Here is a 14,525-nt window from a genome sequence, read left to right as displayed (position 1 = left end):
CTCCTTTTAGACTTCTTGCTACAGGAAATAGGAAGCCATTGAAGGTTTCTACACAGAGGAAAGATATGATTAATGCTAAATTAATGATTATTGAAAACTGAATGGCAGCAGTGGGTAAGATCATTTGGAGGGGCTGAGATTAGTTATAAAGTTATTGAAATATTAAAGAGTTAATAAGAGCCTCTACTAGATTAAGAAAATAAATAGAGAGGATGCTAAAGGGAAGTGAGTTTTAATTCTGTAAGATATATTTAAAACAACTTATTTATTTTAGCATTAGACACTGGGAACAGACACAACTTTATGAGTTGTATTACCTTTGTCCCTAAAAACAATTCAGAATATTGCTCTGCAAAAATTAAAGGACAACTTTGGAGACAAATTTCGATTTACTTTCTTTTCTCTTTTCTCTCAGATCAATTAATCTTTCATAAGATTAAGTCTACACACACACACACTCTCTCTCATGTATTTACTGGTTTATTTAATTGGTTATCAGTCCTTCAGAGATATTAAACATTATAATTTCCTAACCACATTCTTATTAAACAATTATTATATTAAGCAGGTCTCTATGGAAAAGATAAGACATACTAGAGAGGTAAGTATATTTTAAAAACTTATTAAAAATGAGCTAAAGTTTCTTACTTTAACCTAAGTAATTCTGCACAGATTTGACACAGAAACCAACCTAGGTCTCACTTTCCTTATCCGATAAATGAGATGTTCTCCAAGGCCCCTTTCAACTCTAAAATTTCCTGGTCTACAAAGTGATTTTTCCAAACTGAGTTTTAAAAAAGTAGTAACATCCCACTAATGTGATTTTATTTTTTTAATAAAATATTTACTCAAAAATAGGAGTTCTTGTGAGAATTGGAGGGATTAATGAAATTAAGCTAAATGGCATTCATTGCTGATTAGCTGACTTTTATGTTCTTTTCTTAATTTAATGCAAGAATAGCATCAATTGAATCTCTCTAATCTTAATCAAATTATACATACATAAACTGACTTCTTCAAACTAATTAAGTGATGATATACAGTTAGAAAATCACTTATATTGTTATATTTTACACTACACCAGTACTACCAGATAATGCAGTTAACAAAAAAATTTTTTTAAACATTTCCCTAAAGACAATGAAGATAAAGACATGTCAAAAATTCTTATTTTGACCTAAGTAGTTTAAATTAATGCCATGGTATAAATCAATCTAACAATTTAATCTCAAAATAATCAACTATTATCCTGGAATATTGTTCAACATGTTACAGCCATAATCTAGAATATACAGATCCATTATTTGGCTTATTTTTCCCTCACAGCTATCTAATACTTATGCATAGATGGATTTTCTGGAAATACATTTCTGACCTTTTCAATAAATTTTCCTTTTGTCTTTTTATGTGAAAATTTTACCCCAAATTTCTGCATCAAGTTTCTAGGCAGGAAAACATCTTAGAAACACATGTATTATAAACTGTATTCTGGAAAAGAATATAAAATAATTAAAAACAGTTTTATGCTTAGTTCCAGATTTTATCCCATATTTGAAAATCATGTTAACTTTCTAATTTTAGGCATAAGATTCTTAAATTGATATACTCAATATATACATATATATCCTTCTGTTTGTTGATAGAATTCCAAATAAAAGAATAAAGATTAACATTAACTAATATACACAATAAGAAATTAAAATATTTTTTTGGTTACAAAAATCATTTTGCTTAAAGAGGAAAACTCTCAGGCAAATATAAAAATTATTTTTAAAAAAAATACTTTTAATACTATTCTCAGAAAAACTTCTAAAATTGAGAAATCTCCACACTGGCAAAGATTCAAACAACCTACAATGGGACTCCTACGTACTCAATATTTTTTCCTCCAGCACTCCATATAGATAGCACATGTTTTTAAGATGTCTTCTTATATTGAAATTTAATGTAAATTTTTCCTGTCTCTTTTCCTTTCACAACCAATCCTTTTTCATCCCTGCCCAACCTCTGTTAAAAATTTCCACATGCAGATATAAGAAAATAGAGATTGGGTGAGAGAATAATGCAATTATTATATAAAGTTTTCTAATGGGAATTTTAAATAATATAGTTGATCAAAAGACTTGGAGAATTACTAGTGATTATTTTTACTTTACAGAGTCTAGCCTTTTAAACTAGGAAATGTATATTTTTTTACAATATTTAAATTTAAACAAAAGCAAATTATCAGGACTCAAAATAACTGAAGATTTAAAGAAAGGTTGTCCTGGTAACCAAATATTGGTGGGGTACTAGCTGACGTCCAAGGCAACTGGAGGGGAGAGAGAGAGATAAGATGAAGGCTTGGCATTCTCTGATCATCTCATTATTGTTCTAATGAGGAACTTTGCTCTGGGAATATCATCTCAGCTACTTTCACATCTTTTGTCCTACTCCCTTCATCTCCCTTTCAGTTCTTAATTAGGCCTTAAAGAGCTCACACTGCCCTTTCAACTGGCTACTGCTCCTGTTTAAACACTGTGCTTTCACAGACAGGTGTTGGCACTAGCATATAAGACATACAAACTTAATTACAAAATACTATGTCCAGAAGGGGAAAAAATAACTTGGTGGATGGCTATTATTGGAGAACTTAATGTAAATTACTTCAAACATCTTATAATCTTCAACACAAAAATCGTTCAAACACTTTTCCTCAATAATGATCGGCATGAGGATGAGCTTTCTCCTCTTCATTGTATCCTGCAGTAAATTAACAACACCTAGTAATCCTTTAACTGTCATTTAGAAGAGTTAGCATTCCAGAGAAAAATAATCACACATCAAGGATTCTTTTATCACCTTTAAATCCTTTAACTAAAACAATTTTCACATTTTATTTCTTTAAAGAATTCTAACTATGCTTTTACAGCAATAAATTACAAGATTTGGAAAAGTACATTTACAAGCACACAGAAATTGTAATTAACGTTACTTAATAAACAATAGCTGCACATTAAATCGATTTTTTGATGTTGCATTTTGTTTGAGATTAAGTAACTGCCTGATAGAATTCATTTTACTATCTGATCAAAGGCTGACTTCATATATTCTGACATTTCTCGCCAGACTGCCATATTATAAAGACTTGAGTATTTCTGAAACATCAAAACTTATGAATCATTTACATAAAACAGCAAAAACACAGTACAAAGTCCTCTGCTTCTATAATGTTGTCTACGATTTTAAAGACAAATAACTGCATTTAGAACGGGTTATACACCACCATGGTTTTTTCTAGGCATATCACATCATAGAAAATTGTGATATGTCATTGCTTTAAAAAATTCTTATTATACATCTGGATCACACACATTAAGGACAGATGGTTCAAACAGTAACCACCAGCCCCTTGGAATAATGGCTCTATTTCTGCTATTCAGTGAGAATTTAGTTTTCTACCAAGAACACGTGCCCATATTTTTGTAAAGAACCTTGTTCTCCAGGTTTAATATATTTAGAATTGACTGAAGACGGAATGGAACTCTGAGAGCCAAAACTGGACTTCAAATAACAATAAAATGAAGTTAAGATACCTAAATAATCCTTGCAAAATATGTGAGTTAATTCACCTGGTCGTTACCAAGCCTGTTAATTAATACCTTTGGATTTGTTCTGACCAGGAAGGTAAGCGTCCTAAAGGTCCCTTCAAATACTTTCCTGCTTAACTGGATTCCTTGCCAGGGTGCTCTTCCTACCGGTGAATTTTAACAAGCAGTTTTATTCTTTCTTCAATCTTTGTCAAAATAACAACAAAAAATGCTATTTTTCTTCACGTGCTCTTATTTCATAACTCTAATGTTGACCTTGACATACAGCTTTCATAGTAATTTTAAAACAGTGTGCAAACAAAACATGAGGATTCTAAATTGGCTTCAATTATAACTATAATGTTTGCTTGAACTTCCACAGATTGTAAGAAGTTACACCCTATCATATATTAAAGACAAACTTTGAATTTTGCTTTTCTTCTTTCTCCCCAAATCACCACATGAAGCCATAATTCGTAGGTAACTGGGGGACTCGAGGAACCGGAGTCATTTTAGAAACGTGTGCCAGACAGAAGGCTGGCTGTGGCTGGTTCTTTGGTAATTCTCTAACCCCACAGCAACTTACCGGGATTTTCCTGAGGTCTTCATTGCTTGTCGGATTCATATGAAAACTGCGTAATAAAAGACAAACATAAATGTTAAAAGTGTGTCATGGTCCACGTGGGAGGAAACATAAAAACAGAACATTTTTAACCAACATTTCCATAACAACTTCTAAAGTTCTAAATTACACAGATCAGTGAAATTTAATCCAGGATGTAGAAGAAAAACAATATTTACTCAACATTCTAAAGCATCTACAACTTTCAACTTTGAAGGAAAAATCCTTCAGTTATTATCAGAACTGAAGAACTGTACCTTTAATTATGTAGTTACTACACATCTTTAAACATAAGTGATTTTACCCAGTGAGATATTTTATAAAACTATATTTTATAACATATTATTCATTCTATATGCACACATTCACTCACCTTACGTCTTCTGATATAAAACTACAGATAATTAAATAAATTTAGTTTGGCAAGATTGTAGAATAAAAGAGTTAAAGCAATCTTTTAAAAAAAATTCTATAAGTATCAGAAAAATTAACTTTTAAACATTATCCTATCAATGAGAACAAACTCACAGTTGCATGAACCATTTCTGTCATTAATGTGGTTTCTAAGCTGCTCTTCAAAATTTAAATACCCAAATGGACCAAAACAAAATGGATTTCTCCCATGCAGAGTAAGAACACATCACAGCTGAATGCTATAATCATTTTCTTCTTTGAAACATCCATTAGGAAGGAGACTGCAACCAGAAAGAAGCTAAACTTCAAAGCCATCTGATGAGTAAATATTTCATCATTGCTATTCAAGTTTAATTTTTACCCAGCACTTAAGAGTATTAGCCTTCAGAACCTCTACAAAGCATTGTTGTCCTAGGACCCTTTTTATCACCCGCCCCCCCAAAAGACTTAAAATATATTTTTTTCATTATCTGTGCTCTATCAGCTAAATAACTGGAATCCTTTGAAAAAACTCACTTTTTAAAACTTTTGATGGTGAGTACAAAAAGTCTGGACACTGGATGTAATGTGTGGAAGATATCTATTATTACAGGTACCCATCCCAAGCCATAAATCCACAGGGCACACATGCATGTACAGCCACCTCAAGAGAATTTCTCATACATCCAAGGTTTCATTTGTGACTGCTAAGATTTGTAGTACCAGCTTCCAGAACTGGTTGCTGAACTTTTCTAGCCAGAACTCCTGTGGATAAATTCAGTATTTCTGTAGAGCTGGGTGACATGGTAAAGAAAGCTGAAACACGATTTAAATACCTACAATGCACCATTTATAGGCCGACACGGCTGACTCCTTCCCCGTGTCTCACCGTCTTTGTGGTGTTCTGTATGGTCCCAGACCAGAGTCACTGCACCAGCAAAGCCTCAAGAGACTGACAAAAGAGTGGCTTAAAAGAAAACAACAAAAACAAAATCCGCAAAGACATTATCCTATAGTCCACCAAGGCCTAGAGTGACGCAGTAGCAGCTGCCAACACATGCGGTTCCCATCCTCTCCGATTTTCAGTCCGAGGCGGTCAGGGTCAGCAGAGGGTCCAGTGGGACTAATCTCTCACAGCACGTTGTTTTCTAACAGGTCAAGAAATGCATTCTGGGCATCCCTCTCCATCTGACTGTGATCGTCTCAAGGACAAAGTCAGGCTGACAGTACTCCACGGGGGTTTCGAGAAGAGGAGGGGTTGAGGGCCTTGGAGCCAGGTGCTGTGAATTCAAATCCTGCTTCTACTCTATACTTGCTGTGGGACCTTGGGCAAGTTACTTAACTTTGACTGTCTGGGTTCCCTCATCTATAAAACAGGGATGGCAACAGTAGCCACCACATAAGACTACTGTGAAGATTAAACGAGGTAACAGCACGTAACATGCTTAGCAGTGACTAGCAGACAGAACATGTTCAATGTATTATTTCATTTAATAAACATTTACACCGTCTGTGCCAGACACTATGCTAAGCACTTTCCCACTATTAACTCATTTAATCTTCATAACCCTTAAGGTAGGTATGATCTTCATTTTCAAAACAAGGAAACAAGTCACAGAAAGGTCAGGTAACTCGCACGCGGTCATAGAGTTGGCAGGTGGCAGAGGTGTGTGGCTCTAGCATCTCTCCTTCTGTGACACACAGCCCTAGCCCCAATCTCTGCACACAGACGGACTTAGTGAGCCCTGGTTGCACTGCTGCAGCCCTGAACATCCAGGACACATATGTTAATCAGAAGGTAAACCTAACCTCATTTTGAGGAGGCAGAGGGTAGAGCAGCATATGGAGGGTGGGGGTGGGGGGAGGCGGGGATTTTTGAGAGTTAAATTTTTAGATCATGCAGAGGAAAGAAATGCTTTATCAGAGCAATTAGTCAAGGAAGGCTTAAGTCAAGGAAAAAGTAGGATTTAAAACCACACAAAGGATAGGCGTGGTAGGCCAGAGAAAAGAGGACTCTGAGGATATATGGCATGGCCTGGAGCTGCAGACAGCAGTGCCATTACAGGGCATGGAAGAGACTGGAACACAAGGCAACAGCACAGGAAGGAGCCCTTGAAGGGTCCTGATGCAGAAGATGAGGCTCCTAGACGCAATCCGTAAATCAACAGACAATTTTTTGAAATTTTAATCTTCTTTCATGACTGTCATTTAAACATTTCATGTTTGGAAGCATAATCCATCCCATTACATCCTTGAAGAATAAACAATATTGTGACTGTATAAATTTTAGTATACGTCTCAGGAAGGAACCACTGAACTAAGAAACAGAAATACTGTTATTCTATTTATTGTAATAAGGGTTTTTAAGGAACAGACATTTAGGACAAAGATTTTATCAAAATCACAAAACTAACAATATGTAATATCCAACGGCTTTAGCTTATGGAACTAAACTGAAACTCAGTGACAACCTGAAAAATGTGACACTTCTCAAGAATAATTAGATGGACCAGGTCTAAACTGTAAGGAAAAAGGGTGTGGAGTGCCACAAGACCCAGCCATTTCCCGTGACCCCCGGGCGCAGTGGCAGACCTCTTCCGCTCTCACTCGCAGAGCGCAGGGCAGACCGAGCACAGGGCCTCCTGTCTGGGGCATTGTCTGAAATCTACAGGCGGGGCCCCTCCCTCCTGGTCCGCTTTATACTCACACACGGACGTGTCAAACACATGACAAACCCAGTCATTCATGGCTGCCTTTTTTGATCTGTCCGTAAGGGGGAAAATGAGTTAACTGAACTGGACTGAATTAGCTTGCTGAAAAATAAAATGTCTCTATTTATCGAAGTGTGGCACCAATTTGTGTTATCTTTCTCTTCGGACTGCTGTCCTCAGGTCAGACAAGATATTGAATAATGCAGTCTGACTGCTCAACTGAGCTGCTGACAGGTTAAGGGAAATGGTGTTTTTAATCAGGTATCAAATAAACTTGGACACGCTCATGTTGAAAAAGTCGCTACAAATTCAAACTTCAGAATTAAAAAAATGTATTTTAGAAATCCGAACTGAAGGAGTTTGGGGGGTGGCGGAGGATTTTAAATTAACTTTTAAACTGATAAAAATATTTTCAAGTCAAATTTTTAAAAATATTTTAAACTAGTCAACTGTTTTATCTTAACATTCTAAAGTTTTTAGGTAAAAGCTTATTTTTTACCTTGTGATATTTCCAAATTTTAAAGAATTTTTCCAAATGACCTCTAATTTTAAATTTTGAAATTAACAGTACTCAAATATATATAAGGAATCATTAGCATCTCTTCTATAACATCACTTAGTAATTTACTTTGAAGTTAGAATAAATCTTGAGTAAAGAAATAAGTAAACTGGTGAGAACTTGAAAGTGTCCTTCCATCTCTGCTGGGGCCTGGTCTCCCACACAGGCCAGAACAGCAAGCCCGTCTTTATAAAGCCATCAAATTGACCACTGCAGAAATCACTACGGCATTTGGCAGTGGTCTGAGTTTTTCCTTGTCCTTCCTTTTTTTTAATAACATAAATACATTCTTTAGGAGCAAGAATACCTAAGAAAGGGAAGAGACTACTGAAAGTGAAAAGTATAAAGCGCTTGTCAAGACAAAACATCTCCACAGAAGAACAAAGATCTATTAAAACTGATTAACTAGCTGTCTTGTGAGTATAAGGCAATGCGCACGATGTAAATTCCTCGCTCTAGGATTTTAAATCTTTCAATGAGAAGTCACGTAACAACACCTGAAGCTCTTTCAAAGGCATTTAAAAACAAGTGTTATTACATCTTCCACAAAGTCTTTTTCCAAGCCCCAATACTGCTGAAATTATAAGGTTCAGTCTATTTTGGCCTATAACTTGACCCATTTTGTATTTAGTAAATGAATTCAAGTTATTTGCAAAATCCAGGAGCTGTCTCACCTGGCTGGGGTGGCGCAGAGACGGGAAGAGGGAGCACAGGAGTAACTTTCTCAAACACCACCCGGTTCCTTCTGGTGTATAGGAAATAAGCACAACTTTAAACTGTCACAGACGAACTTCTGACGGTAATTATTTTCAAAGGAGAGCATCCTATTGATTTTGTTTAACTGAGGGAGTGGGCTCCAGAGACCTGGGGCTTCGCTTTGGTGACAAATATAGCGGAGAAGGAGAGGTATAAATGGACAGCTGTAACATAACATAAAATCTTTAATAAGTCTGAAAAACAGGAAAAAGAAAAATGCCCCATTTACAGTGAAGCAAGGGCAAAGGATAATGACACCAAGCCGAACAACCAACTGATATTTACCAGATTTTAACCATGGCACCAGAAACCTTTCTGAGTGGTTTACATGTTTCCTCACTCACTCCTGCTAACAATCCTATGAAGTGAGTGCTACTTTTATTTCCGTTTACAGCAGAGGAAAAAGGCACAGAGAAGTTAAGAAGCTTTCCTAACATAACACAGTTATTGGGTGGCAGAGTCAGGATACAAAGAAAGGCAGCCAAACTCCACAGTTCAAGATCTTTAGCCAAAAATTGGACTACTTCCACACAGTGCTCTGAACTGCTCCGACGCCTGTGAGCTCAGAGATGCCTGGTTTCAGGGAGTCCAAAACACTTTCCTGAGGAGACTTCCAATCAGAAGTGACCAAGAAAAGTCCAACACTTAGACCATCTTAAGGAGACAGAACAAAGGCTGAAAGGCAACAGGTTTTGAACTACCTGTGCCCCTTCCTGCACCCCAGGAGACTGACCTCTGGAGAGCACACCACTTGCAAAGTCCCCTTGCCCATCGACTTCCAGTTACGCTCTGCCACTGGGAGGTCCCTGCATGCGGCTGGAGGGCAGAAAGAAGGGGATTCCCAGCCCGACCCGATCACAGCCCCTCTGAGGTCCCTCCCTGCTGCGCGGTAGTTGCAGCAGCATCTCCTCTACGGCCACAGCTGCAGCTAGGTCCCTCATCCCCAGGCACGGCAGGCCCTTCCAGACACTGCTGGTCCCTGGTGCTCTGTTTTCCCTCCTTGGTGTCCTTAACCCTACATCCCTCTGTTAATGGTCTCCTAAACTGTCTTCAGTTATGCGTTTGAGTGCGTCACTTGTTTCCTGCTGGGACCCTAAGTGACAAAAGAATATCCAGTAAGTGCCATATGTTATTCACTTAATAACTTGAAATGGTTAAGGACAAAGGTTTGTTCTATTTATCTATTAGAAAAAAAGAGAGGAGAACCAAAAAAACCCAATATATCACAATTATTCACATGAATTATCTACACTTCCCTTTTCCCTTCAATTTCTGGCTCATGCTTGATAACTATTAACACCATTTTTTTTTCTTCTCAAAATATAGTCTCCTAATTTGTAAATGAGAATTCACTGCTAGCAATAAAAAAAATTCCTGGCCTTCACTTAACACTTTTCATTTACAGAGCCAGACTACTTTATGTTCAAAGTTACTTTCAATTTAGGATTACATTATTAAGGATTGATTGCTCCTGCAGTTTTGAAACGATATAATTGCTTTAGGTGAGTTGGATTTGAATATCACCTCATTCATATACTGCCTTACAATTTATAACACATTTGCACAAACAGAACTTCTCTAAACGTGTTTCCGAAGGAAGTAATCAATCAGGTGGGATTCAGTTAGCCACGGTAAGACCTCATACAATCAAAATCCCATCTCATCGCTCTCACCTTCTGACTTTCTCACGCCCTCACTCCCATGGGACATGCTTTGTGGCCCTCCACTATCACCCGCATTGTCTCCTGATCCATTTGTATCGGCTCATCTCTCACCAGAGCATAGTTACAGCCCGCTGTCCCTCAGACATCCCACCATTTTTATTTTGCCAGCCTCTCATCCCTCGCAAGTAACTCCCGCTGACTTTGTTCCTTTACTCACTCACCTCCTATAATCTGACACACATACCTGACCACCAATGCTCATTGCTTCTTTTATGAAGGGCACCAACAAACTACTTTCACCTAAGGCAATACCCTCACTCTCCTTAACCTCGCAGCTCCATTGGATACCAATGACTGTTCTTCTTGAGACTCTCTTCTGTGATCTCCTGTAGCCTAAATTTTCTCTCATGTTTCCAATTCTCTTTTTCCTTGTCATCTTCCTCTTTTCACCCCTAAATGGAAAACATTGGCTATTTCTTAAGGTTCCGTTTTCAGATCTCTTTTTCTTCTCTACCTTGGTGATTTCATATTTTCCAACTACCACCACCAGAACATTGATGACTGCTAAATCTTTTATATTCAACCACAATCACTGTATCCTTTCTAATACCACCTTTACAAATGTCTACTTAGTCAATGCTTGGATATCCTACCTGTACCTCAAAGTTAACATGTCTCCAACCAATCAGCATCTTGTCTTCTATATCAGCTCTGATCTTCCTCCTTCTGGTACAACCAGTCTCCTGGTCACCGAAGGTAAAGCCTCAGAGACACTCTCGACTCCAGCCTTCAGCTTGCATGCCTCATAAAAGCTGCCAGATTCTCCCCACCCAGCTTCCAGACATGGATCGCTCATTGTTTCCTTGATACTCATTTTCACTGCTACCTTTCTGATCACAGGACCACATTACCTCCAGCCTAGACTATTCCACAGCCTCTTCATAGTCTGCCAATCCTCCCTGTCCACTCCAGCCCATGCAACAAGGCAGGGTAGGGAGTGTCAAAGCTCAGGTCTAACCTCATTACTCATCTGTCAAAAAACTTGTGGCCTGCAACTTCCTCCTGAATAATAACAAAATTCCTTAGCCTGGCTTTCCAAGCCTATTGGATTTGACTCAATTTATCCTTCCAAACTTGTTGGCCACCACCTGGCATACAGGTACAACCTATTAACTGCTCTAAATTGATATTTTACTTTTAGTTAAGAAATAGAAATACCACCAACTATTTCAAAGAATTAAGACTAAAACAAGGTTAAAAGAAATGAATATGAAATGTTTTGTATGACAAAGTGCTATTCAAATATAAGGTATATGAACCTAGATACAGACCTTAAAGCCTCTATAAAAATTAACTCAAAATTGACACCACACCTAAATGTAAAACACAAAACTACAGAACTCCTAGATGATACCATAGGAGAAAATCTAGACGACCTTGGGGATGGTAATAATTTTTTAGATATAACACCAAAGGCATGATCCATGAAAAAAAAAAACTGATAAGCTGGACTTTCATTAAAGTTAAAAATTTCTGCTCTGTGAAAGACACTGTTAAGAAAATGAAAAGATAAGCCACAGACTGGGAGAAAATATATGCAAAGGATACATCTGATAAAGAACTGTTGTCCAAAATATACAAAGAACTCTTAAAACTCAACAAGAAAACAAAAACCACAATTTAAAAATGGGCCAAAGATCTCAACAGACACCTCAACGAAGAAGACATACAGATATAGATGGCAAAAAGGATATGAAAAGATGCCCCACACCATGTCACCAGGGAAATACAAATTAAAACAACGAGATACCACTATACACAAACTAGAATGGACAAAATCCAGAACACTGACAACACCAAATGCTGGCAGAGATGTGGAGCAGCAGGAACTCGCATCCATCGCTGGCGGGAGTGCAAAATGGTACAGCCACTTTGGAAGACAGTTTGGCGGTTTCTTTCAAAACCACACATATTCTTACCATGCAATCCAGCAACTGTACTCCACGGTATTTTCCCAAAGGAGTTGAAAACTATGTCCACACAAATGTTTATAGAAGCTTTATTTATAACTGTCAAAACTTGGACGTAACCATGATGTTCTTCAGCAGGTAAATGGATAAATAAACTGGTATATCCAGGCAATGGAATATTATTCAGTGCTAAAAACGAAATGAGCTATCAAACCATGAAAAGACATGGAGGAACCTTAATGCATGTTACTAAGTAAAGAAGCCAATCTGAAAAGGCTGTATGATTCCAGCTATATGACATTCTGGAAAAAGCAAAAGCTATGGAGACAGGACAATGAAAATACTCTGTATGATATTATAAAGGTGGACACATGTCCTCATACATCTGTCAAAACCCGTAGAATATACAACACAAAGAATGAACCCTAATGTAAACTACGGACTTTGTATAATTGTGATGTGTGGATGTGGGTCCATCAATTGTCACAAATGAATCACTCTGGTGGGGGATGTGGATAATGGGAGAAGCGATGCTTGGGGGTAGGGAGCATATGGGAAATCTCTGTACCTTCCGCTCAATTTTGCTATGACCTAAAACTGCTCTAAAAAGTAAATTATTATTTTTTTAAGTTTGCCTTTTGTATATCTATCAAATTCCACACCCCTTTCTACTATAAACTACCTGAAGGGAGGAAGGATATCTCACTAATCTTTTCAGTCCTTGCATCTGACACAGTGCCGAGGGCATGCCAGATGCTTAACAAATGTATGTTGAATAAATGAATAGCCAGCGCTTAATAAAGACTTGTAAAAACTGGGCTAATAGTTGACTGAGTAAATCAACGGTAGGTCAATGTAAGTTTCAACAAGATATCAAGTCCCCAAAGAGCATAAAGAATTGTTCTTCTAACAACAAAAATTACTTATATCTAGACCTGATAGTATACCAGTGGAATGTTTTTCAGTTCTTTTTAAGAGAGGAAGAATTATCCCAACTTATAACTGCCAATATCAATTGAAATAAGTTTCAAATTGGTGACTTCCAACGAGAGCAATTCAACTACCGAGTTTATCCAGTTTACCAACCAGGTCTACCAGTTTATGTATTTGAGCACAGTACAGATTGATTTGAGATTTTTCTAAATCCTGAAAACAGTTATTTATTCCATAAAGGTTCAATGTTAAAGCAGTTTAAGAAAATCTTCTTTAATGATCCTCTTTACAAAAGCCCTAAAAAATGAAGTGTCCAAAAACAGATTCCACTAGTCAACAGAACCTTTAGCGCATTTCAATTATGTTTATTACGCATGTAAATACAACTTAAGAGGCAAGGTACAACTCATATTGTTTTCTTTCTTTTCAGAAAAAAAAGAACTCAATACCAAATCTAATTAATGATATTATAGATTAAACTATTACATTATCTCTCCTGGGACTGGGCATGAACACTAAATTCCTGGATGGCAAAATAGAACCGAATACATAAATGTCTATGGGGATTAACAGTAATTTACTTATTAATAGTCTCACAGGATACCTTTATGAGATCTCACAGGCAAGACAATTAAAAATTGTGGTCAGTGACACCAAGATCATGGACAGCAAATTCAGACCTAGCTGCTTTTCTATCACGATTAGTAAGGAAAATGTTGAAGGACTCTCAAAACTTCAGGATTTAGAGGTATCTATGAAATTAAGGGATATTTCATCAAGAATATAATATTCCACCAAGTTTAACCTACTACTGTCTTCCAGTGAAGAAAAGAAATAATTATTTTAAATATAGTCAATCAGACAATTAACAAATTTCCAAACATCTGCCATATGGACTCCAAAAGTTCTCCATTCCTTCGAATGCTTCTCAAAATTTTTCTCTTTAGTACTCCTAATACATGAGAAGAAATCCAGCAACAGGCATAAAATTTCCTTGACATCTCAAATTTAATAAAAATTCAGGTGGATTTTTGTACTTTACTCATACCATAATCATGTTTCTCTTGATACAAAAAGAATCTTTTCTCCCTCAATCTTTAGGAAAACTGTCAATCTGGAGGCTTGTTGTATTTACCCTGTTGCTCTGGGTAGGCCCTGGTCCACTGCCTGCCATATAGCCACTGGAGTCTATTTAGGGGTTGGAGGAGGATCAAGTTCTGTTTATTTTAGAAGCAGAACAGTGAAACTGGAAAGGAGTGATGAGAACAAGGCACCAGGGCCCCTGACGGGGCCAGACCCAGCACAGGCTCTATCTGTCCTGTGATCAAGCTGACTCAGCACCCTCCAC

General features: G+C 37.1%; 1 protein-coding gene across 2 annotated transcripts in view; it reads right to left on the bottom strand.

The window, feature by feature from the left end:
• Nucleotides 1-14,525, bottom strand: part of RAB11FIP2 (RAB11 family interacting protein 2) — a 41,391-nt gene that overhangs the window by 6,006 nt on the left and 20,860 nt on the right. For both annotated transcript variants that reach the window (XR_011532038.1, XM_008525474.2), the window contains one exon: nt 4,156-4,201. Coding sequence is in view for 1 of the 2 variants with exons in the window: in XM_008525474.2 (XP_008523696.1) it covers nt 4,156-4,201 (46 nt within the window). In the remaining variant the exon portion in view is untranslated. The remainder of the gene's footprint in view (nt 1-4,155; nt 4,202-14,525) is intronic.

The sequence above is a fragment of the Equus przewalskii genome, chromosome 1 (genome assembly GCF_037783145.1).
Source record: "Equus przewalskii isolate Varuska chromosome 1, EquPr2, whole genome shotgun sequence".
NCBI classification, from domain to species: Eukaryota; Metazoa; Chordata; class Mammalia; order Perissodactyla; family Equidae; genus Equus; species Equus przewalskii.
Note: the sequence above shows the minus strand (reverse complement) of the source record. Positions and strands in the feature narration are given on the sequence as shown.